Here is a 25488-nt window from a genome sequence, read left to right on the forward strand (position 1 = left end):
ACATGTTTCTAAAAAATATTCCAGTTTGTGTCCTCAGAGTATGAGGAAATGTTACAAACATTAAGATACCAGCAAGAGACACTGAGTTTGTTCATATTGTCAGATGGAAAAAAGATTATGGAAGAGGCATAAAGTGAGAGTCTTTCAGTAAAATGTCGTCTCCTTATAACCAAAAAGGTCTATATCACAGACATGAAAGATACTGATCCTTGCATTTCCTTACACTGTTCAGCAGTATAAAAATCTATAAATGGATGTTTAAGTGTCCCACAATACCTTTGGATTACTTAAAACTTCTAAAGTATTGTTACTGAGAAAAGATGTATACTTATACACTGATGTCTGATAGCAATGTGGGGGAGGGGGTGTGGGTGTGAGGGTGTTGCTTTAATTACTGCCAAAATATAGAACAACTTCCACTCCCCCAAAATAGCAAATGTGGAATCTGCAGTTCAAATAGACACTACTGGAAAACTAATTTGTCTGTTTCATATTGAAAAATAAGGTTAACCTAAAGTGTAGTATATTGAGACTAGATATTTTGTCTGAAACAAAACCAGCAAAGAGAAAGCCAAAAAGGTGACGGATGGCATATTTGTCCATCAATTATTCACACAGAGGAAACAGACGTCTACACTTTTAAAGTAGCTGCAGCATCTTGGCTTCTGAGAATTCTCTTACTTTCTGTAGAGAAGTAACCATCGGTTTAATTGTGCTAAGCACTACTCAAGACTTAAAATATTTAATCTTTTCCTCTGTGTACAGAAACCGGGCACAAGGAAGGTTATGAATGCACATCTCCAAAAGGGAGGGGATAGGGAATTTCTCTATGTGCAGCCTCTCAACATCCTTGCTCTTTGGGGTCTGTTTTTTTTTTGTTTTAAATATATGTTTTAGAAAACAGAATTATAGAAAAACCAGAAAAAAAAAAATAGAGTAATCTGCAAAGATGGCAGATAAAGAACTGGTCTTCTCAGTGCTCACACAAAGCTAACTCACAGGTGTGGCACAACAGACACTTCTATTCACAATTTTTAACTACACATGCACATAAATCTTACACATGAAAACAAGAGTTTGCAGAACAATCACTAAAAATTGTACTTTGAGAAATTGCCCCTTATCTAAAAGTTAGGAAAAAGGGCCCTACAAAACTTACTGCTATTAAAGAATGCTTACTGGATTTTTCTGCTACTTATGTATCCTTCATACTTGCATGCCCCTGTTTGATGATAAATGAGATCCATACCCTTGTAAAATTCTATTCTAAGCAAAACTATAAAAGAAAACATGTCAAAAGTTATACCGCCTTTAGCTATCAAGAATATTTTTCAATACTATTTTGCAAATCTGACTTTACTACTCAAATATATATACAATAGTTGTCCATCACACATTAACAGACCTTAATATTTTCCCCTTTAATTACACTGTAACTTTACAGAACCCTGAAGTCATGTTTTAGTAATTAGTTAGCAGGTTGTCAAAGACTAATCATCTGGGAAATAATGTTTAGAGAGATAACGGGCAAAGTTCAAACATTTGGTAGCATTTATTACTTGTTCATATAAGTTGAGTTACTTTCTAGATGTTAAAACACTAGCTGAATGCTATAACATCTGAAAAGAATGATCCCCCTTCTAAAACAGGATAGCGGATAAGGAAAAATATTCTACTACTCATTTAAAAGGTTTAAATAAAGTACACCACAGACTACACAACTTAAAAGCAAGCAAGAGTGAAGCAGGTAAAATAGCCCCTGAAGGTGGCTGTTTGTAAAAGCAGTTGTTTCACAATATTAAAACATGTTTTGTGATTTCCAAATTGACTTATTGAAGTTCTCTGAAATTAGTTTTAAACTAAATAAGAAGAACAAAACCCCTGGGGCTATTTCTGCCTGTGCTATAGAACTCACCACATGTTCAATACTTTCTGGCAGCTATACAGAAAGAAAGTAAGGGAAAAAAGAGAATCAGAATACAACACAGAGGAAGAATTTTACATTTTTCATATGTAATTTTCGGCAGTCAGAATACAATCTTAAAATAAATATTTCAAAATCAGTTGAAATATCAAAAATGCATCCACTTTTCTAGTGTAGAGAGATACGTTATTGAGGGCCTAGCCTAAAAAGCACAAGCTACAGAAAGTCTATTATTTAAAGCCAAAATTACATATAGCACTATAGTTTTGCCCCTTACCAATGGCTATTCAGTTTAGGCAATGTTTTTTAATAGCTATACAAGAATTTTGAAGTAGCTGAGCACACAAGATCCAAAGAATATAAAAATATGGACATACTTAGTTTCATCCATTACTTCTACTTCTGCAGGAGCTGTGATAGGTGCATTTGAACGGCCTGCAGTTGGGTCATCTGTGTTCAGTTCTCCATTTGTTGAGCTTACTACCTGAAATCACCAGAAATATCTGAAATTATGCTAGTGCCAGACATACATTTGTCAATTCCCAAAGTTATAATACATCTTCAAAAAACAGTACTTTTAGTTAATTCCATAATTCTTTTTATTCCAATAATAGTATATTTCCAGGTTTCATTGCCACACTCCTGCACTCCTGCAACTTTACTTTCATATCTACTAGTGGAACTGACATCTATGTGACAGACTCAAAGTGAGTGGACTAAGCAAAGCAATTCCATCAATCAGGTTTGCTGATCTTCCTCACGGCTCTGAAGAGCCTTAAGCGAAGGCACTAACCACTTTCTCAATATCAATTCCATCAGTCTTACCCTATCTCTACTTCTTTAGTGTATTTAAGCTCCTTAGTGGCCCGATTCAGTTGATCTCAGAGTACTCACCAGAAGAGGGGGAAACCAAAACATTTTCTAAATGTAAGAGTGTAGATGGTGTTTTGTTTTCACTCTTGGAACACAAGAACACTTAGTGCTGTCAAAAAAACCCAAACATTAATCTTCATTCCCATTAACTTACTCTCAAATTCCTTTATAAATTCTCGAGCCACCAGGACAGCTCTGGTTCTCTGGGAATGTTTGTTCTGACCTTAAACCAAATGGAACCCAACATTTTCTCTCTCAGTTCCTGTCAGCTTTCCTGCATGACAAATGGAGCTACTCCAGAGGCCTCTCCCTTATTCACCTCCCAGAATTGGCCAAGAAGATGGTTAACTGGATAAAGACAAGTGCATATCTGGTCAGGGCAGCTGACACTGGTAACCAAACCTTTAAAATATAAAGAGGTCTACTAGCTACAGACTAGCAGCAAATGCTTGGCCAAACAACACTGAACAAAAGTATCGTTCTGCCCAAATAATGTAAGAACCGGCAGAAAACATCTGTAAAACATAATCAGCTACAGGAATGTGGACCAACAGTAGTCCATAGTTCAAGATTCTTACAAGCCTGAAGGTCAGAGAGTAAGGTAGAAGAAAGCAGAGAGAAGGAAATTAATCATCATCATGTTACTATCCCCCTCACCCTTCCAAGCTCTCCTCTTAATGTAGCAGTTATGTCTCATCTGTTTATAACCAGAGCTAATAGCCTTGCCTACTAAGGCTTGCTTGCGGTTCCTATTGTAACTAAGAACATAGCTTCAGAAATCTGGGGAACCTAAGCCATTTTCTGTGCCATATGCCTATTTCAGGCTGAGTTGTCTTCTTTTTTCGAGTTTCACTAAAATAGGAGCCACTGCCAGAAAACTGTGCAGCCCAATAGCAAAAAAAAAGGAAATATCTCTGAGATTACACTAATCAAATTACTTAAATGTTGGTCAATATAACTACAGGAATTTTGGGAAATCGGACTTTATTTCTGTGATGACAGGTAGGTCACTGGAGTTTCACACAGGTGGCTTAAGCTTAGTTTCATATCATTGGAGATGGCAGAAGCACTAAACATTCAGTGACAGAAACAGGTAGGAATTGTACTACAACAGATCATAAGATGGTGGGTCAGGCATCTTAAACTGAACATGCTGGGAGAGCAGATTTTTTTTTACAAGTATCTTAATATTTGTTGACACCATTGTCCATATTTACAAGTAAGGGGAAAGAGTATGATCCCAACCATCTCACCAGGCATCTTACTGTGCAGATAACTTCTTTCTTTTTTGTGAAATATCCAGTTGTAACAGTGATAAGCAGAGCAGAAACATATGGTGTTTGCATGGGAAGTACTTGCTAAATAAGACAGGATCATCCATGAAAATGTAAGGGTAAAAAAATTTGCTCAACTTGTCTACCAAATGCATTTTGGATCCAAAGGATCTGAATCATAACTACAAAACTAATCACAACGACAGCCTGCACTAATACATATACAGCAATGCCATCCAATTAAGATTGTGGTCAACCTTGCGTGCAGTCCTAATCATTCCAGATTTCTGCTCCATTATCTAGACTTAAAATGAACTTCTCCAATGAGATCCTCGGACCTCTTCTCAAATTTTAGTAAGAACAGTTGATAAGAAACAGAAGCCTTGTCTTCAGTCTTCTGAAGGATAGCGTTCATCAAGAAACAACACAACAGGTACACGTCCCCTATTGGATGGGAAGCATCCAGAACCCATATACCTTAGCATTCCTGATTGTTTTAAAGAACAGATGACAATTTGCATAGGTATTTGCAAGAACTCCTTTTCTTCTCTTTTCCTACAAAAAGCAAATTAAAACATCTATGATTTTTACTCAAATATTAAACACATTCCCCAACTCTAGCATCTATGGAGCTTTCACATGGCATTCTCCTTCACACTTCCTTCCCAGAAGTGCCTATTCAATCATTCACCTCTACCTTCTTGGAGAAGATTCAAAAAAAGGGATCAAACTCAAGCATTTACACATTCTTCATTTGAACTGGAAAACATGAAAGCAGGTAACTAACACTCCTTCCTACATTATAAACTAGGTATGAACATTCTTTTTCAACAATTGGTTGAGAAAATCCATCTTTCCTTTCTGATGAATAAGAAGTTCAACAGGAACAAAACTGTATCTAAGCATGTTTTTATAGTCTGTCATTCTATCCTGATTAGAGGAAGTTTATTTTGGAGAGGCAGGCAAAAAAAGGCTTGTTACTCTGGTTCAAGATTCATGGATGGTTCTTATCAGTTTTCGTCAACAACTCTCTTCTGGCCTCTTTGGAACCTCTTCTGGCAATTGTTAAAAGAATATGTGCAACATATAAGCAACTCAAAACCAAAAAACAATGACAGGTTTTGTTTTAAAATCACAGCTAGTTAAAGTCATACTAATCTAAGCTGACCTCAACTTTAAAGGAGCAATAACAGTCTTCTGCTTGGGTCAGTGCACTGCCATATGGTAAGAAAGAGTAAAGCTTATTTCAGTGTTCCCCAATACATTTATATGCTTACAAAAGAGGAAATCTTTCCTTTCAAGACAGCATTTGTCCTAAGGTATTTTTTTATTAATTTAAGAATGCTGTTTTCTCTATGAAACTTTGACACAAACTTTGTGGAAACCTTCACACCAGATAGCAGAAGTCTGTCCTTCCTCACTCCGGTTGATCTCTATCAAAGAGAGACATCAAGGAGAAAGAGACCTCAGTCTTTCCCATACGCATACACCAGGTATACCCAACAAATACACAAACACGACCAAGTACAACTAGCTGTTGCATGGCTTAGTTGAGATGGGAAGAAAACGGCGTTCATCTTTCTGAAAGAGTTGTGATCTCTGAAAGCATAAGTGAACCAAAGGGTATTGGTAGTTAAAAAAACCCAGTTTCAGTCATCCTTGTCTGGAATCACAAACGCCCTGAGTTTCACTCTATTCTACTACTGCTGAAAAGAGCTCTAGGAACAGTCTCAGTAAGATGAAGAACCAAGAATTAATACACCTGCAACAGAGTAAAATATTTACCTTTAAAAAAAAAGAAAAACCTAATAAAGCATCATTCAAAAGCATACAAAAGATAGGCAGGAATGCTTCAGTTCCAGCATCAGTAAGGCTACAACTGTATGTTCTTACAACCATAAATTCTGTACCTTGCTAAAATAACCTACAATGCTGGAAGTTCATTACCTGAACATGAACATTTTTCCATGAATATTCACAGAATTAGCTCTCTGAAAACTACTATTTTAAACTAAGTTTCACATTAGAAGTGTTGCAATGTTGAAGATTAACTTAAGCTACTCACCTATATACAAGTGAGAGATTAACCATTAAACTGAAAATCTAAACCAATTTTAAACATTTTGATAACAGATCTTATCCTCCTTCAAATTTAGTTCCTTTGAATTATTCAGTTCTTTAAAAGTTTATATAAAGAAACATGTGTGTCACATTGGCTGTTTCTTGCTACCCCCTATGCCATAAGGCAAACAAAACACTAGACCCAGCTATCTAACAATCAGATATATTAATTGTGGAACAGATTAGCTTCTTAGATATATGTCCTTATGAAGCTTGATAAGGGTCAGATATAACAAGGCAGAGTTAAGTCAGAATACCAGTTCCCCAAATGGTAAATCTTCAGGCTAGCCCCATGCTTTATTTTGGATTAGTATATGAACTAGTCTTTTACTTGCTATGTTCAAATATCAGTCAGAAAGTCTTTCATAAAACAGATTTTGTTGTTTTTCATGCTTCTAATCACAATAAGGAATTGCAAAACATTTAAAAACACAGAGACAATAATCCTTGATTTCATCACCGATCTCAGTAACTGAATTGTTCACTCTTCAAAAAATAAAGCCAGCTGTCATGCCTAAGCAATTCCTTAGTGATACTACAGAGTGCTATATTTTATCTTCAAAAAGCTCCCAGTTAAGACAAAATAATTAAAAAAAAAAAAAGAGAAAAAAAAGAAAACAGCAAAAAAAACCCCACACCCACTATCTTTTTAATACACAAAAGCTTAGGGAAATTGATTTGTTACATCTAACACATTGCTATCTTGACTTCTTGAAGAAGAGGTGTCTCACAACTCAAAACTACTTCCATCAAATATCCAACCCTTCAAACAGTTCCTAAGCATCTTTCAAGACCTGTGACACTTCACCGGGAACTCTTTAACCTGATGTTTTAATCTAACCTTCTTTTAAAGAATCTCTAAATGGAAAAACAGAAAGAGAAAGGATAAGAGGAAAGAGATCAGCTAGCAAGTGAAGAAAAAAACTAATGAACAGATTAGTACAGTCTTTTTGAGTGCAAAAGCAGTTTGCGGTTCATGCAGAGAAGGAAACAATTCAATGTTGTACAGCTGACTTTTTTGGGAACTGAGGCAAGCTTATAAACTAAAGACACGGGAAGTTGCTGAATGAAATACTGGGAGGTACAAGGTGCTCTCATTAATAAGGCTACACAAACTAGAAAGACTGCCACACTACAGCATTTTTATCTTATTCTAAATAGAGATAAGAGGAAGAAGAGATGTGAGCTATTTCTGTAGGTCTTCCCTTTACAACTCAATTTGCTAACAGTATTTGAACTTTAAACATGAGCTGATGCTACAAAGTAAAATTAGACATTGAGCACATTAATACATATTTAACATAGGTCTATAGAGTCTGGGATAAATTAAAGTAGTACAAAACTAGAATGATCACTGTTAATGAACAAAACATTTAGAACCTGAATGTTTCCCACTTCAACATGGTTAATAAGAGCATAAAAAATATGTACTAACATACATAAACACACATACATTCAGTTCACTTGAATTTAATGTCACAGTGAAGTATCACTAACACAATTTAATAATCTTCTACAAAAGGATCTCAAAGATGACACCAGCAGTAGTATTACAGATGAGTAGCAGCAGTGACCTATGAAACATTCCATTGTCACTTGAAAATAAAATTATCTGCCAGATTTTCATATCTTCCAGAAAAACACATAATTCAGCATAAAACTGATCTCAAAGATGAGCAACGACTCACTAATGTCACACAAAAAAATAAACAGACTTTAATTTCATACCTTAGACTCAATTTTCCTTTGAACAATTATACGTGGCACTCTTAGAACTAGCCTTCTTCAGTGCAATTAGAAATCTAGCTAAACTAGCTAGCTAATCGTCCAGCTCAATAGCATGATTCAGTTAGTGTCACTACAACAAAGGGGTATTTGACAACAGTCAAGGGCATTTAATGAGGAAGCATGATCACATTAAAAACTCAAGCTGGCTTGAAAATACTCTTGTGCACAACACTCGATCTTCAAAGACAAAGACCAAATGGCTATAATTTGCCATGCTGCTCTTTTTACATGGCAACTCCTCAGCCTCAACTGATCTAAGTGATCTGAACTCCGAATACCCACATCCTTCGAGGAAAAAAGAAAGATCGTTAATATTAACAGAAAGCAATACTACCAGTATTTCCTAGAAAATGTTCTCTCCACCCCCAAAGGGCATTGAACATATATTAACATTACAGTGGAATAACATCTCTTGTGATTATTACATTTTACTTGAGAAAGAACAAGAGGTTTCTTAACTGCTACAATTGCCAGAAGAGTGTTCTGATATACAATTTGAAAGTTCTACCAAGTGGAATTTTAAAAGTTAAATACACACTTTTCTAATCTAAAAAAAAGATAAAAATAAAAAACAAATGTAATAATATGGGAAGATACAATTTCAAATCCAATTTTGATTCCACATTACCCCGATGTTCTCAAAAGATGACTACCTTTAAAACTGATGCTACTGAGAGAACTACTGCAATTCGAGTTAAATATACATGTAAAGTTTTTTAAAATTTTATTATTGTGAAGCTCAAAATAATTTTTGTACTTTTGGTACACCCAGAGAATTATCATCTACTAGCTTTTCTTACATGACACTTGACAGTAATTTCTAAAGCAATAAAATTTAGAGGATGTTACATTTGAGTTGTGTTTCAAGGCATTTAAGATACAGAATTTTCACACTGGTGAGGCTACAGCATTGTTTTCTTTACTCTTGACTTCTCATTCTTTCTTCAGACATTGACAAATTTTTTTCAAACCAAAACTTCAGAAGAAATACATGTAACTTAGATTGTCAAAATCAAAAATGCAGCAGACAAAACAAATTTTTTTTCCCCAGATAACCCTTTAGAGATACAAATTATTTTCATTTCAGACCAAAAGCTCAAAATCCCATATCGACTTTGCATCTGGCATTCATGAATCACAGAATGTTAGGCATTGGAAGGGACCTCAAAAGATCATCTAGTCCAATCCCTCTGCCGGAGCAGGAACACTTAGATTAGGTTGCACAGGACTGTGTCCAGGCAGGTTTTGAATGTCTCCAGAGAAGGAGACTCCACAACCTGCCTGGGCAGCCTGTTCCAGTGCTCAGTCACCCGCACTGCGAAGAAGTTTCTTCTCATATTTAAGTGGAACCTCCTCTGTTCCAGTTTGTACCCATTGCCCCTTGTCTTATCATTGGTTGTCACCGAGAAGAGGCTGGCTCCATCGTCGTGACACTCACCCTTTACATATCTATAAACATTAATGAGGTCACACCTCAGTCTCCTCCAAGCTAAAGACACCCAACTCCCTCAGCCTTTTGTCACAAGGGAGATGCTCCGCTCCATCATCTTCATGGCTCTGCGCTGGACTCTCTCCAGCAGTTCCCTGTCCTTCTTGAACTGAGGGGCCCAGAACAGGACACAATATTCCAGATGTGGTCTCACCAGGGCAGAGTAGAAGGGAAGGAGAACCTCTCTCGACCTACTAACCACCCCCCTTCTAATACACCCCAGGATGCCATTGGCCTTCCTGGCCACAAGGGCACAGCGCTGGCTCATGGTCACCCTGCTGTCCACCAGGACCCCCAGGTCCCTTTCCCCTACACTGCTCTTTAACAGGTCATTCCCCAACTTATACTGGAACCTCTCATATATTATTCCAACCATCTCGTTCCTAAATATAGTCAAAGATCAAGACATTAAAAAGCAAAATTAAGAGTAACCCAGTAAAAAAAGCTCTTTGAAGATGAAATAAATCAATAATAAAGGAAAAAATTATTGGTTCCTGCTTGTTTTTCCACTGATAAGTACTGCCCTGGGAAACGTTCTTCCAGTCAACTACTGTTTAAACAAAAGTTGAAAAGTTGCACATTTGAAGTTTGCTTAAGGAATAAAAAACATCACTTGAACAACACTGAATTCAGTCAATTGTGTTTTAGTTGCTAATACAACTAAGTAACACGTCGAAAGTCTAAACTTCAGTTGCTTGCACTGAGGTAAGTGTATATTCCCTCAAAAAGAGATAGTTCCTTTGGTTTAGGCTTCCATTAAGAAACATGTAGCAGAAATTCCAGTACAAAAAGATCCATATGTTTCTGCATCTGTTCTAATTTCAGTTTGGGACTTGTGAAGTAGGGCATAGTTGGAACACTCTGAAAATTATTGGACAGCAAACTTAATATGAAAACAGGAATCACGTCATGCACTACAGGAAACTATAACAGTATTATATAATGCAAAAAGATGGATTAAGTCACGGAAAGAAGCAGAAAATACCTGTACCGAGCCACCATGTCTGTCAGCTGCTAGGTGAGCCCGCAAATGATGTTGATTGGCTTGCTGTGAGTCCCAAGCTGCCCTATGGTCTGCCAACTATCATTTTTAATGCATTAGGAATATAAGAAATAGAAATTCAAAAAATAAAAAATTCATACATTAATTACTATATATTAATTTTAAAAGCACAAAAACACTACAGACTCCATTCCTATACAGATTGTAAATCAACATTTTCTGCATACTGACGTATAACTACACATACATTTTCATAGAGAAGTAGATAAAACTCAAAATTTCTAGCAAAAAATAAAGTCCACCAGCACAACCCTACCGTAGGTAAATGGACACAGATCTAAATTCCTAATGTTTTTACCACCTTGGTCATTATCATAGAATAGTTTGGGTTGGAAGAGACCTCCAAAGGTCCCAGTCTAGTCCAACCCCTCTGCAATGAGCAAGGACATCTTCAACTAGATCAGGTTGCTCAGAGCCCTGCCCATCAATCTTGAATGTCTCCAGGGATGGGGCATCTACCATGTCTCTGGGCAACCTGGGCCAATGTTTCACCATCCCCATTGTAAAAAATTTCTTCTGCATGTCTAGCCTCAATCTACAGTCTTTTAATTTGAAACCATTACCCCTTGTCCTGTTGTGACAGGCCCTGATAAAAAGTCTGTCCCCTTCTTTCTTATCCTGATTTAAAAAAAAAAAAAAAGTGAAAATGATAGAACCCCATACATGCTACAACCCCCAAAGATGACACAGCATCTGGGGAAGAGACAGTGATTAAAAACAGAGAACTAAAAAAAAATTTAAAGAACTATCAGCAGAGAGAAAATCCACTACTGATTTAAGCTATACATTTTATCACAGCATCAAACAAGCAACATTTTAGGACATTTTAAGGTCTACAGATGTAGAAATACATTAACATGGATCTACTTTAATCAAAGAAAAAACGAAGAAATCCTGGAGTCAATTTTATTTTGGAGTTCTAACAAAAGAACAACATAGCACAAATAATTAGATAAAAGACAAAGTAATGATGATAATCTTATATGAGCAGTTTACCTGATTTTTGGATTGTTGCATTTTTTCTCTGTGCTGATAGGCTTCTCTGTTTGAAGACAGTGCAGGGTCTGAATGTATTGAACCCACCGGAGTAGGCTACAAATATAAATAATATGTAGCAACTGGTAAAAAAACAGATTTCTAAGTCTTACCAAAAGTTACTGGTTTGTAACAGAAATTAATCTTTAAATCTGACAGTTTCCCATAACCCAAAATGATCAAATTAAAGCAAAAGCTTCACTACATATTTACTAATACCAAAGAGAAAAAAAGGTAAACCAAGACTTACACCATTTCATGACGTAGCAATTCTGAGTATTATTAGACATTAATTTTCTGAAAGACTTTAGGCTACTATTTTCTGAAGTTAGCAGTTAGGACATTCTGATCAAAGCCTGAAGAAGGGCTTAAGGCATTTTTTAATGCTAAACACCGAAAAAACATTTAGCAATAAAATACTACAATTCTTTCAGAAAGTCACACAGGGAACTTCAGGGTAAAATGTATAATCTGAAATTGTTCAACCTACACACACAGCCCCTCATCTACTTATTAAAAAGATGCAAGCAAAAATTTGAGGTATTTTGAAAAATTCATCTTTTACCCTTTAAGGAATTCAAACGGTATTTTTCTGTAACTTTAGATTCTTCTGTAACTGTGATCAAAACTGATATTCTACATCGTATTTCATTAGAACAATGCATATAAAGCATAGACAGTTTCTTCATAATGAACTGATAAATATCTGGAGCATACCTCAGATGCAGAGAAGTGATTGCTCTACATTTTAAAAACACTAGGAGCAACAAAGTCCTCAAAGCAAGAAAATTCATGCAATAATGACAACCACAAGTTTTAAATTCCTTCAACTCAAAAAACAGTCTGAGCTCCTACAACCTCGTTTCCAATTGAACAGGAGATTTACTTTGATATTAAGAGGACATATTTGGAAGAAGACTTAATATTAAACGCCACAGCCAAAAGAAAATGTTTGAAAATGCATTTGAAAATTGGTTTGTAATAGCAGCTCTTCACAACTCTAATAGCAGCCATGAGATGCACATGCATTCTGAAACTCAAGACTAACGTTGGCTCTAAACTGATCACACAAAAACCCCCAACATATTACTACTACCTTAACTGTACTCACCAACTGTTTGCCAATCCAGTCATATTCATAATCAAACATATAGCCTTTCCGATCAAGTAAGTCTGTGAAGAGCTTTCTTAAGTAGTCATAGTCCGGCTTTTCAAAAAAATCTAGCCTTCTTACGTAACGTAGATATGTAGCCATTTCCTCTATATATATTTAAAAAAAAGTACATAATTGCCATACCTGTTTTCATGGCACTTAAAAACCAATACTTAGTTTTACATTTTGAAGCAACTTCTATCTCTCACCATAAAACCTGAACAGTTGTTCACTGTGAATTTGTGAATTACCAGAAAGAAAAGTTACTTAATAGTAATAATATTCTTCAGGATATACTGCCATATTCTAAACATATCAAGTGACTCCCCACTAATTTTCCCTTGGCATTACCTGTTAAGATCTTCCATACAACCTTCGAATTCTGATGCACAGTGTGTGAAAAAATGGGGAGAAAAATTCTTCTACTTTTCAATTTTTTTTTTCAATTAACCGTAAAAAGAAAGAAAGGTAAAGAAGGGGGGTGTATGAATGTACAGAGTGGACTATGTCTCAAAAAACACCTGTTACTGGAATGTAACCTTCCTTTCTATAAGAGAGAACAAACATGTACATTCTGAAGGGGGCAACTCCAACTGTCCTGGCAAAAAAACACTCGCTATAGGCTCTGTTGAGCTCTAACTGTAGTATGATTACAGAAGGCTGCAACAGCACTGAATGCTTCAGGCATCATGTTATATGAAGGTGGTGAGCAGAAGTGGCAAATATCCTGAACAGAAAACACTGCAGAGAAATACCAAGGTTACCTGAAGTATTGTAGAGTGATTTCTGACCAGTGTCAGTTTAATACCACTGTTTAAATACCATGTCAGCATACAAATGGAGATTTGAGTAGGTATTACATGGAAATGATAAGATTGTCCTAGTAGTAGAGACGAGGGAGATTTCTGAAAGGGCCTGTACCTGTAAAGATAAAAGGAGCTTTCCTAGTCATTAAAGGGTGTGAAGTACAGACTGCACTGCCAGCCAGAACTTTCTAGTTAAGACAAGAGTTCCAGCATAAACCTCGTGGCTGGTGAGTAGAGCATACAGACATCCCATTCTTGATAATGGGTTCAAGCCAGGAAAGGCTTCTGAGACAACAGCTGTAAGGAACAAGCATCATTGTGGACAGAGGACTACCAGAATCTAAAGGATGAAAGGGACCAACAACGAACATCTGAAGCAAAAGTTTCAAAACCCATTGAGAAACTGCTCATACACGGGATTACCTTTGCAATAACTCCTTCAGGAATCAGTGAAATGAGGGCAGGTAGAAATAAAACAGTCTGAGAAAACAGCAGATGGTGGGAAGAGATACACATTAACAAGCGTTCACAAAAGACCAAGTCCTACAGGTCCTTCCAATCCAGTAGGTATTATAAGAAAGAACTAAAGTACTAGAAGAGTAAAGAGTTCAACAACCTAACCATACTGAAATTTTGGTTCACTCAGACTGCATCCATCCATTCCTTACTGTTATAGGAGGAATAGTAAAAGGAAAAAAAATCGTACTACAGTGGCTTGAAACAGAGTACTGCAACAACTTCTCACAATCTGATATGGATCAAGTGAAGCACTTGACCTGAGTCCTGGGACCTGATTTCCTGATGGACACAGCTCTTAAAATCTAACTTGTTTAGGAAACTTTGTAGTTCATGAAAGAGTGGGAAACCTTTCACTCACAAGCCATCCTGAGAAAAGCAATGACTCCTTACTCTCAAGCCAAAAAGGTTGTTCACACGGTCCCAAAGTACAAGCGAAGGCACCTCTATATGATCAGAATTGTCAGAGGATGAATAAGGTTAAAAGTAGGTGACTCCAGCACTCACTGATCCTGTGAAGAGGTATGTAAGTCAGAAGCAGCACAACAGTATAACTGCAGACTCACTCTGACACACCCACGACATTTCAAGAAGTCTGGAGAAGCTGACATTTCATGGTACAAACAGGGTGTTGTAAGAAGCCTGTCTTCTGACAGATGATGGCTGAGAAGTGAAGAGGCAGTGCTAGGACTGAGCTATGCTAAGTTAAAACTCTTTTGGAGACAGCAGGGTAGAAAGAAGAAGTGAAGGTTTGCAACCAGCTTGATAACAAAAAGTTGTGAGGCAGCAACATATTGGTGCTGTCAGGAATTCACCACAGGACAATGGTGCCAAGACACTTGAAATTACTCAGTTCTGGCAAAACCAGAGTATTAAGTACTATGTTTTAGGCATGAGCGGATGGAGTAGTGGATAGGAGGAACTCCTTGTCACCTAATGTCCAGCTCTGCAGATTAGAACTGACTCTTCAGCAATACTAGCCAAGGAGACAGTTTTTGAAGAAGGCTAAGAGAAACGTTGACATATTGCTAGGGATCTCTTTAATCATACTTTCCCAGTGTAAACCAGAACCCAAAGCAGATATGTCTTCAGAGGTATGAAGGCCGGAATTGAGCCATTTAATGCAGATGAATCTGTTACAACTGGCTGACTCAAAAAAAAAAAAAAAAAAAAAAAAAAAAAAAAAATCAAATGCCACCCTTATCATGCATTTGAAGCAGAAACTCCAGAGTTTAAATCCTTGCTCATATTTTGTACAAGGCTTGAAATAGCAGTACTGTTAAACACTCAAAGATAGTACAATTAAATGGAACACGGGATGAAAAAGGTAAGTGCTTCACATGTGACAAAGACTAAAGTATCTTTCACTGATACTACAGTGTTCTCTTGCCTTATGGAACATCAGTTAGTTAGCTCAGTCTGCAGGCTGACTGAAAAAAATTGAAATGATGATGGATGTACTTCTCATTTTATTCTATGTCCTAAGTGACAAGAAGGGCAGGAAAAGGTAGAAAATCCTCAGATATCTGATATACAAAAACTTCCACATACAAGAAAATATTTATTAGGAAAAAGTACATATGTGCTATGAAAGAAGTTTATCTTTTGTGCCCTCCAAGGACAAATTTCTTTTCCTTGTTCCATTTTCAGATCTAAGCCTGTCAACAAGTATGTACTTGATTAAATTTGGTGGAAACAGTCCACTAGATATATGGAGATACTCACGCATAATTATTTCCAAGAATTGCACCATATACACCTTAAGTTAGATATTTAAAGGACTCTAGCAACTATATAACAATCAACATGCAGATAAGCGTGCACTACTGGATACACAAGACTTATATTTCAGAATACTTTTTTTTTTCCTCATATTTAAACTTTTGTCAATTCACCAAACATATGTTCAGACATTTGCTCTAAGTCCTGTGAAAAAAGTCAATTTCACTAGATTATTATTTTTTTAATATACAGAAGAAAGTGAAATAAAAAACATATGAAAAATTGATAATAGACCAATTTTTACCACAGAGTTGGAAAGAACTTCAGAAGGCCATCTAGTATACCACCCTATCCCATAGCAAATCAGTTACAGCCTTGTCTGACTGGTTTGCTTTCACAAAACTCCAGTCAAAGCAGCTCCATACTCTTCCTGGCAATGGCAATCCCCTTCAGGCTCTTCACTTCGCATATAAATTTCAAACCTATCATTTCTAAGTTTAAGAAACATTTTCGGTTATACAAGACACTCAAAAATATGGAACAGATCCAGCACATATCTCCCTGAAATACCATTTCATGTTTTAAATTTGGCAACAATGTACTTAACTACTACGAATTGGTTTACACTCTTCTTCCCATAGTAGGTTCTTCTTGATTATGCTTTTAAGATTACTTGCGAGGATATTTAAAAAGAGTGTCAAAACCTAAAGTACTAAGATTTCATGACATAAAACATCTGCCTACTGTCTGCTGTGGTTACGATTTCTTTTCATAAGAGGAAATCAAAACAGTTTGTCATAAGCTATTCCCAGCAAATCCATTTTGCCTATCAGCAACATTGTGATTATTTTTCAAGGCGTTTACTTTTATTTGGCAGAATTGTGTCCATGTCATGTGTGTGTATTCCCCTGTCCTGAGCTGATTAGCCCAGCTTCTAAAAAATGTCCTATTTGCTTCTCTCCAATTTTCCAATACTTCATTGATTCTCTGTGCACGTAAGGAAGACTAGAAGCGACACCCGAAAGTACTTGCAAGTTATTTTAAATATTATTTCAAGCTGTTCCTAATCTGGTTAGTTTTTAAAAGGGGTATATCAGTTTTGAGTTAAAAGGCTTGCAAAATTTTGTATGACTTTTTTTTTTTAATGTTTCCTTTATAAGAATCTATCTTTGAAGAACACCAGCATTAGCTTACTGCTGCTTCAAAGGATGTTGTACCTATTACAACAGTATATAATACATGTATTTAGAAGCATTATTTTATTTATTTTTAAAACCAGATATTAAATAATTATTTATGTCAGTTTCATTTTCTAAATCAATACACTACATTTTATTAACAGCAGATATTACCTGGGAAGTTTTCGCACAATACTTCTACAGGGGTTGTTCGTTTTGTGTCTCCAATTTTCTGGTAACGTTCTTTTAACGTATCAGCCTACGACACAAAAACCAAACAAGCTTCTGAAGTCATACAGCTTGCAGACAAACTTTCAAAAAGAAAAAGATATGGCAAGAAAAGCTAATGATCTGAAAACAGGATAGAGGAATACATCAAAAACCGCTACCTTTAAACCTTGCCATGGAAGGCTTCCTCTGAGAAAATACATAAACATATGACCTAAAGCTTCCAAATCATCTCTTCTACTTTGCTCTGAAACAAAATTCAAATATTATTAGAACATTCAAATTTCAAAGTTTTCGAAGTACATTCCATATTATTTTTCAATAAAATCCATTATTCTTAGGAAAACTGAATGTAACAGAGAATAGCCTGTCTTTAGGTAACTGATAGAAAACAGATTTTTACATTTTCACCCGACTTCATTCTGTAATGCTGTTGAAACAACGGTTACACAGTGTATTATGGTTTTTAGTAACAGGTAGTATTTACCTCTAACTTTGATTTCCTCTCTGACAAGGAATAAAAGCAAAATATCAACATTTTTTCTACTCAGTATTTTCACTATGCTTTGACAGCAAGAGAAATGGAGCAGAAAAGTAAACAAAAAAGTATTTGCTAGATCTTGAACACAGGACAGTTAATAAAACCAACCTGGCTTTGATCTGATCAACACAAAATATTGACACAAATACACTGCATCTGAAAAGCAATTCTTAATCTTCATATAAAAAGAACAATTTATTAATTACTCTGTCTTCTATTCTTATCTTCTCATTTTAACACTGAGTAAACACAGTATAGCAAATGGACAAGAAAATACCAAATATATGGTAATTCAAAGCATGGGCTACATCTAGGCCCTTACTTCCTCACACATCTGCCAGTGATATGAGGCTCCTTCATAGTCATGTCTCTAACTCATTTTCATGTTTCCAATTCCCTTGCCAACACTCTTCTTGTTTTTGTCCACTCCTCCACTCATTTTCTCAGTTAGAAAGCCCAGACAATCTGGGCTTATTTGAGTTTCTCTGCCAACCCTGCAACATTGCAATTGCTGACCATATGCTATCCTGATGCAACCACGTATGTTAAGAAGAAAGCAGGAATAAGCAGCAGATTTCTATGCCTGACAGTTTTCAGTACACAAGAGAAAATTATTCCAGTTGCCTGCAGAAATCCTGTGCTCTTTATGAGGTAGGGTGGAAATGGAGATAATGAGTACTTCATAAGCACCACTCATGACATTATTTTTCATAGGAAGCAGATAATGTTCTGGATTCAGACAGTACAGAGCTCTCACAGGAAGCTAGGAGGGGACACAGACAGGACAGTTGACCCAAACCACCCAAAGTGGTATTCAACACTGTATGATGTGGTGGGGAAGAGAGGGAAAACGGACCAACAGGTACTGCAGCTACTCCCACCCTCGTGCCAAACACTGCAGCTACTCACGCCCAGGCGACAGGCACTGCGGTTGAACCAGAGAATCAACACATGCTGCCATCAGTTGCCTCTACAGAGAAAAAGAAATACACAAAAAAACCCAGCCTGTGTAGTGAGGGATGATGATGAACCACGGTGATCACAAGATAAAGACAAGAGGCAGAATCAGAGATAATCACCTGCTCCCTATTGCTGAGTGAGCTGTGAGATACACAAAAAGATTTCAGCTGCTGTCCCAGTGAGGACATTGTCATCTGGCTCCTCTGACACTGGCTTAACTGGGCCAGTAGCCTGGAATTAGAGGATAAGGAAGCAAAACACCTGGGATACCTGTCAAGGGAAGGTATCATTAACAAGGTGATTGGGAAAAAGACAGAAGCCCTCAAACTCTGGTGGTGACTTCTGTCAGGTGTGAAGAAAAGTCCTCTCTCCCAGGAAGATGTTCCCTGTCACCCAGGCAAGTGGACCACCATGAAGAGAGGTATCCAGTACCTGAGGGAATTAGTTGTGGTGGAGGTGATTTGCAATTATCCTAATAATGAGCCTTTACCCACAGACACAGATGAAGTTCAATGCACACAAATCATGGCAGAAGTTTCTACGGAGCACACCATCATTGTATGCCAGGTCATTGACAGTAACGTCCTGGAAAGACAGTGGATGAATTGGCTGGCCACCTCCAGCAATATGAAGGAAGGCTTTCTTCCTCCCTACAAGCCTGCATCTTGGCTATGGAGTAACTGCCAGACATTCTAGTTGAGAAACCGTGCTGAGAGCTCCAGCAATTCGAGGATAAGTTCCACTTCCCACCTGTACAGACCAGTATCTCAACTATTAGCAGTAAGCACTCCTTGGCTCAGGAGAGAGCATATAGAGGGTACACACCACAAGACAATCTGTAGTTTTATCTGTGTGACCACAGAGAGAATGAGGAAGAGAGCTAGAAAACTTACCTCTGCCCTAGAGGCAGAAAAGCATGAGTTATAAGGAAAAACAAAGGGGATTATGCTGGGAAAACTGTTGCTCCAGTTCCAGCAGGCTGTTCTTAAGACAGAGTAGAAGGGCTGGTCTTACCTCTGAGTCTCTTAAATGGACTTCTGATTCATTTTTACAAAAAGTGAGTAATGAATACTATGACCAGGACTAGAGGGCCTCCAGCCATGGGGAGGAGAGGGACAACCAGGTTTACAGGACAGTGTGGATTCGATGGCCTGGCATGTCAGACCCCCAGGAGTACAAGGCTCTTGTGGACACTGGTGCAGTATACCCTAATGCCATCCAACTATGAAGGGGCAGAACCCATTATTTCTGGAGTGACAGGGGCATCCCAACAACTGCATTAGACACTGAAGTGAGTCTAACTGGGAAGGACTAGCAAAAGCACCTCAGTATGACTGGCCCAGAGGCTCCACACATCCTTGGCACAGACTACCTCAGGAGAGGGTATTTCAAGGATCCAAAAGGGTACTGGCGGGCTTTAAACAGCTGTCTACCTTGCCCAGTCTCTCAGAGGACTCTTTTCAGTTTATTTTCTTATAGGATATGGAGGGGGTTCTCTTATTTAAGGACTAAAAAAGGTTATTTGATTTTGAAACTAGTTTCATGGCCTTAAACTGACACCGTGCCTGAAAAATAAAGCGAATGCTTCCTTTACTAGAAGAACTTGTGTTCTAAAAGTTATGTTTAGAAAGCTCAGACCATGCTATCAAGTGTTAAATATTCATTATAGGAAATATTAGCATTTACATTATTAGTCGTTAAATGAAAAAATCATTTAATCTAATCTTAAAGCTCTTTGGTTCTAATACGGTTTAACAAAAATGCAGTTTTAGTCTTTACTTGGTGAAGAATATTAAATCCAGCAAACATGACAAGCTTACAGTAGTTCAGTTACTTTTTGCACATCCTTTTACTATGTGAATGCATACAGAATTAAGGTCAGCTTCATATATAACGCATTTTTGGATGGGTAAGTGGTGTGAGAGGTCTTTCGCTATATTTAAATTACCTGAAATATGCTAATATACTGTTATGATTAAGACACTGCTCTTTATCAAGAATTTCAAAACCCACTGACATCAATGATGGCAAGACCTGAAGCCATGAAAAATTTATCATCACTGTGGTTTTAACTAAAAAATATTGTAGCATTCTAGTACATAATGCTGTATTATAAAGAGAGGATTCCATTTCAATCACTAAAAGAACTGCTTAAATAAAGCTGGGACACTTTATTTTCTAACATGGGGGAAAGGCCAAATTGTGTTCCAGTAAGCTAGTTCTCAGATATGGTTTCAGTACCATTGTGGAAATAAATTCATCTGGAAAAGGAAATTGATTCCTATTTTTATACAACTGTAAAACAATAAGAAAAATATATTAGTTTAAGATCATAACCATTACCTCTAACAAATATTAAATAAAAAAATAGTGAATGAAACCTTTTATCCATCTGACAAACTTCCAACTGCAACTGCTAAATCAGTAATAACTTCACGTGGTGAGAAAGCACAGAAAGTTTTCTGCTCTGTATGTACTACAAGAAGATGTATTACTGGCACAGGTTACCTAAAGAGGTTGTGGAGCCTCCCTCCTTGGAGATATCCAAAAGACATCTGGACGAGGTCTGGACAACCAGTTCTAGGTGGCCCTGCTTGAGCAGGGAGGTTAAATAAGATGACCTCCAGAGGTTCCTGCCAACCTCAACCATTCTACAATTACCAGTCCACTACTGGAATCTTTCTTTATTTGCCAAGGGTCACCAGACACTTCTGTAATGAGGAAAGGAACCACAGTGGCCACAATGCTATGGCAAATGGGGATGATGATTTAAACTGTTCACTGCTGAAATATGTAACCAGTACCTTCTAATTTTGAGACATTTTCTGAGACTCAAATCAGCAGCTGAAAACGCACAAAACAGAAACAGGGTAATATTCTGATGCCCAGAAGCATCAGTTGAAATAAGGAGAGATTCCTCCCGCCTTTTTCCCCTGTCCACATGAAAATATGTGGGTACAGTTGAAAACAATGATAGACTGTCAGCTCTGAAGTAGCCAATATTAACAAAACAGACCTTTGGAAGCTATTGGTCACTGGCTGTGGAAGGTGAATATCAGATGGCTGACACTGAGTTTGGCCTTCCCCTTACACTCTGAAATTGCAGCCCTGTGGCATGGATGACTGAAGACTTTGTGAGTCAACCTGTGAAACATTAGTTTTTTAGTGCAGTTCAGAGGTTTGTTAGCTTTAATACTTAATGTTGAAACCTGTAGTTGTTCATAATTTTGATTATCAATTTGGTCTCCTTTCCATGACTACTACCAATCATCGTTCTTTCCTTCTACAAGCAAGCATGACCTTCAGTGGCTCAACTTTTAATCTGCTATCGCACTGCAAGATATGGTAAGCTGCTACACAATTTCTTGTAAAATTTACACAGGCAAGACAGGTACACATTAGACAGCACTTCTTCCGTTTCCCTAACAAAATACATAGTGTAAAAACTTATTTAAATTTAGGTGAACACTACCCAAATGGAACTCCTATCAAATAACTGGGATCACCTTTCAGCAATTGTCCAACTCAGTAATTTTTGACCACATGCTTCTAATAATCTGGAGATCAGTAAGACAAGGGGTAATGGGTTCAAGCTGGAACACAAGAGGTTCCACTTAAATTTGAGAAGAAACTTCTTCTCAGTGAGGGTGACGGAACACTGGAACAGGCTGCCCAGGGAGGTTGTGGATTCTGCTTCTCTGGAGACATTCAAAACCCGCCTGGACACCTTCCTTTGTAACCTCACCTAGGTGTTCCTGCCCTGGCAGGGGGATTGGACTAGATGATCTTTTGAGGTCCCTTTCAATCCCTAACATTCTGTGGTTCTGTGATCTCATATGCACTTACATATGGATACATAACATAGAAGCAGGTGTAACTATGGCTTTTTCCCTACTTACTGGATAAATTTGAGGTTGTTTTAGGAACTTGTGGAAAAAGCAAGATCAACTCATGTCAAAATCTGGAATGAATGGCAGAATTTGCTTGCACATCGTGAAATTAAATTCTTCAGCTCTGACTGTGAAGAAACAAAGAAGCCAGAGGATGCAAAGATGCATGTCAGGTAAAATACAATTCAAAACTAATCTTAAATTATAAAGTAATATTTGGTCATGTGAAATCAAAATCCTTTTGAAACGTCAACATAGAAAAACATATTATTTTCACCGCCAGTTAAATGCACCTGCTTAAGACTTACTCCTATCCGTTTTGTAGATTTGCAGGTTTTGTTTAATTTGAAAAAGCTCCACGTTCTTTAATTTACTTGGAGATGCTGAAAATTTCCCAAGTTTGATGACTTGAAGTGCTGTGGAAGGACGTGTTGTAAACACAGATCTACATTTGCCATGTAAGGCGCTAAACAGTAATTGTTTATATTCTTTCTCTACATTCTCATAGAAAACGCATATCTGAAGTCAGTTTAGTAGTCAAGAAAGTTAGTCAGATCTCTCATCCCAATTAATTTTGAGACTAAAGCAGGCAAGAAGAGAAAGGCTGAAATAGACAGAAGAGCCTCATACTAATTAAGTAAAAAAATTTTTGCCTATACATGAGGTAATTCAATTCTGTATTAAAAAAGGCATAAAGGCTGAATACACATGCCTAATTATTGTTCTGTAAAGGATATCTGTTATTACTTTATTATGAAAAAATGCATTAAATTGAACTACATTTGAGGTGCTGGAGTGTGTCCAAAGAGCTGGTGAAGGGTCTGGAACACAAGTCTTACAAGGAGAGGCTGAAGGAACTGAATTTTTTAGCCTGGAGAAAAGGAGACATTACTGCTCTCTACAACTGCCTGAAAAGAAGTTGTTGGTCTCTTCTACCAAATAACAAGGGATAGGACAAGAGGACACAGCCTTAAGTTGCACCAGGAGAGTTTTAGATTGGATATTAGGAAAAACATCATCACAGAAAAGGTTGTCAGTCATTGGAACAGGCTGCCCAGGGAACTGGTTGAGTCAGCATCCCTGGAGGTGTTTAAACAATGCATAGATGAGGCACCTAGGGACATGGTTTAGTGGTGGACTTCACAATGCTAGGTTAACAGTTGGACTTGATGACGGGTCTTTTCCAACCTAACTGACAATATGAGTCTATATGTTAACATTTCACCAGCTACAGTTGCTAGCCACAAGCTGTTTTAGTCTGATTTTATTGATAAAGCATCTCATTACTATCTGTAAAATGTGAAGGGTTTCTCATCTGCCATGTTATTATAAAAGGCCTTTGAACGATCAGCGTTGTGCAACATATTTTATGACCGAAGAGCAACTTAATTAGTGATTACCATGCAATGATAAGCAACTGGTTTACACAAATTCAAAGGTTCAAACCTGTTTTTGCTAGAAAACCTCTATATAACTGAAAGAAAGACCACTTTGAGTGCTTATGCACCTTCTTCCAGCTAAATTTATGCAACAACAACTTACCTCTCTGCATGTATCCTGCTATTTCTTTAGCTGATCATATTTACAATAATAGGACAACCTTCAGTTACTCTGACAAAGCTTCATTAAAAGTATAAACAGTAAAGAAAAAAAAAAATAAATCAGCAAATATAAGCTACTTTTATTCCACTACATGGTGCATTTCAGCAGGATTAAAAAAAACTGGCAAGGTAGCATTAAAAATCTGTGTTGCAATCTGTTCACTCTGATGTCTTTAATAAGCATATCTACTTTCCACCCACCCCACCATGGTATACTTTTAGTATGGAGATGTTATGATACGAAAAGATACACCTCAGATTTGTGTTATGGATATCTAAGAAAAACAACATAAGTATTTGCTGAGACATGACCATGATGATTAGACACACAGAAAACCTTATTCCCATGAACAGTATTTCCATAAGGACAAAGTACAATTTTGCATAGTACACAAATCTTGCAGTTCTTAATGACTACAGACTTAGAAAAACTACAAATAGAAAACAATATGATTTCAGAGAGATGACAGCTGTTGCATTGTTTTCTGCCATTAAAAAGCACACGTACCTTTTCCTGAATGTGTATTTATACTCATGTATCTAGCTGTTCCTGTAAGGCTCTTGTGTTCTCGATATGGTATGTGCTTCTTTGTTTCTGGATCTATATACTCCTTTGCCAAACCAAAATCTATAATATGAATAATATGCTGGGTTTTGTTTCCAGGTCTTCCTATTAAGAAGTTCTCAGGTTTTACATCTCTGTATATCAAGTTCTTTGAATGGACATATTCCATACGAGAAATCTTTAATAAAAGAAAAAAAAAGTTTAAGCCTCAGGTTGCCACATTGTGGTAGAAGCTGAACACCCTACATTGACTTTATATTTAGAGGAAATCACCCCCCATAACCCCTTAAAACCAAACGGTTATTGCTCATAACAATGTATCTCCCAGTTAAAGTCAACCAAAATTGCACACATCCCCTAAGCAGATACACTACATGGTATACCGGAAACTTCTACACTGGACGTTAGACATGAATCTGTATATAACAGAAGGTATCTTCATAAGGACGGCTGATACCAACTATGTTCTGTGCACATTATAACCAGAAATTATGTCATCAAGCAGTGAGCAAAGTTCCATATATATCTATTACATATTAAAGGTATAAATTAGAGAAGCACTGAAAGTTCACCACTATGCATATAACCTCCGTTCTAGCTGGATTGCTTTCTACCAAAATTTATATAATCAGAAAGGAACAGTAAGTTTTAAACAAAGATGATCTTTGAGACTGTGATGCTTTGAGCATTTTAGAAAATTAACTGCGTTCTCTTGACTGTAAATAAGCTGAATATGTCTATATGTCTATAGTTGCAGGCCT

The 25488-nt window shown here is 37.0% G+C and overlaps 1 protein-coding gene across 7 annotated transcripts in view; it reads right to left on the minus strand.

Annotated features, from left to right (window-relative positions):
- Positions 1-25488, minus strand: part of CSNK1G3 (casein kinase 1 gamma 3) — an 85841-nt gene that overhangs the window by 6658 nt on the left and 53695 nt on the right. For 3 of the 7 annotated variants that reach the window (XM_065656098.1, XM_065656100.1, XM_065656103.1), the window contains 8 exons: positions 24671-24905; positions 17332-17417; positions 17117-17201; positions 12679-12827; positions 11529-11624; positions 10455-10550; positions 2302-2408; positions 1916-1939 (listed from right to left, as the gene is read on the minus strand). In XM_065656098.1, coding sequence (XP_065512170.1) covers positions 1916-1939; positions 2302-2408; positions 10455-10550; positions 11529-11624; positions 12679-12827; positions 17117-17201; positions 17332-17417; positions 24671-24905 — 878 coding nt within the window. Of the gene's footprint in view, positions 1-1915; positions 1940-2301; positions 2409-10454; positions 10551-11528; positions 11651-12678; positions 12828-17116; positions 17202-17331; positions 17418-24670; positions 24906-25488 lie in introns of those variants that run through there. The other 4 variants (XM_065656099.1, XM_065656101.1, XM_065656104.1 and 1 more) reach the window with 3 other exon arrangements.

Source organism: Caloenas nicobarica, chromosome Z, assembly GCF_036013445.1.
Source record: "Caloenas nicobarica isolate bCalNic1 chromosome Z, bCalNic1.hap1, whole genome shotgun sequence".
NCBI classification, from domain to species: domain Eukaryota; kingdom Metazoa; phylum Chordata; class Aves; order Columbiformes; family Columbidae; genus Caloenas; species Caloenas nicobarica.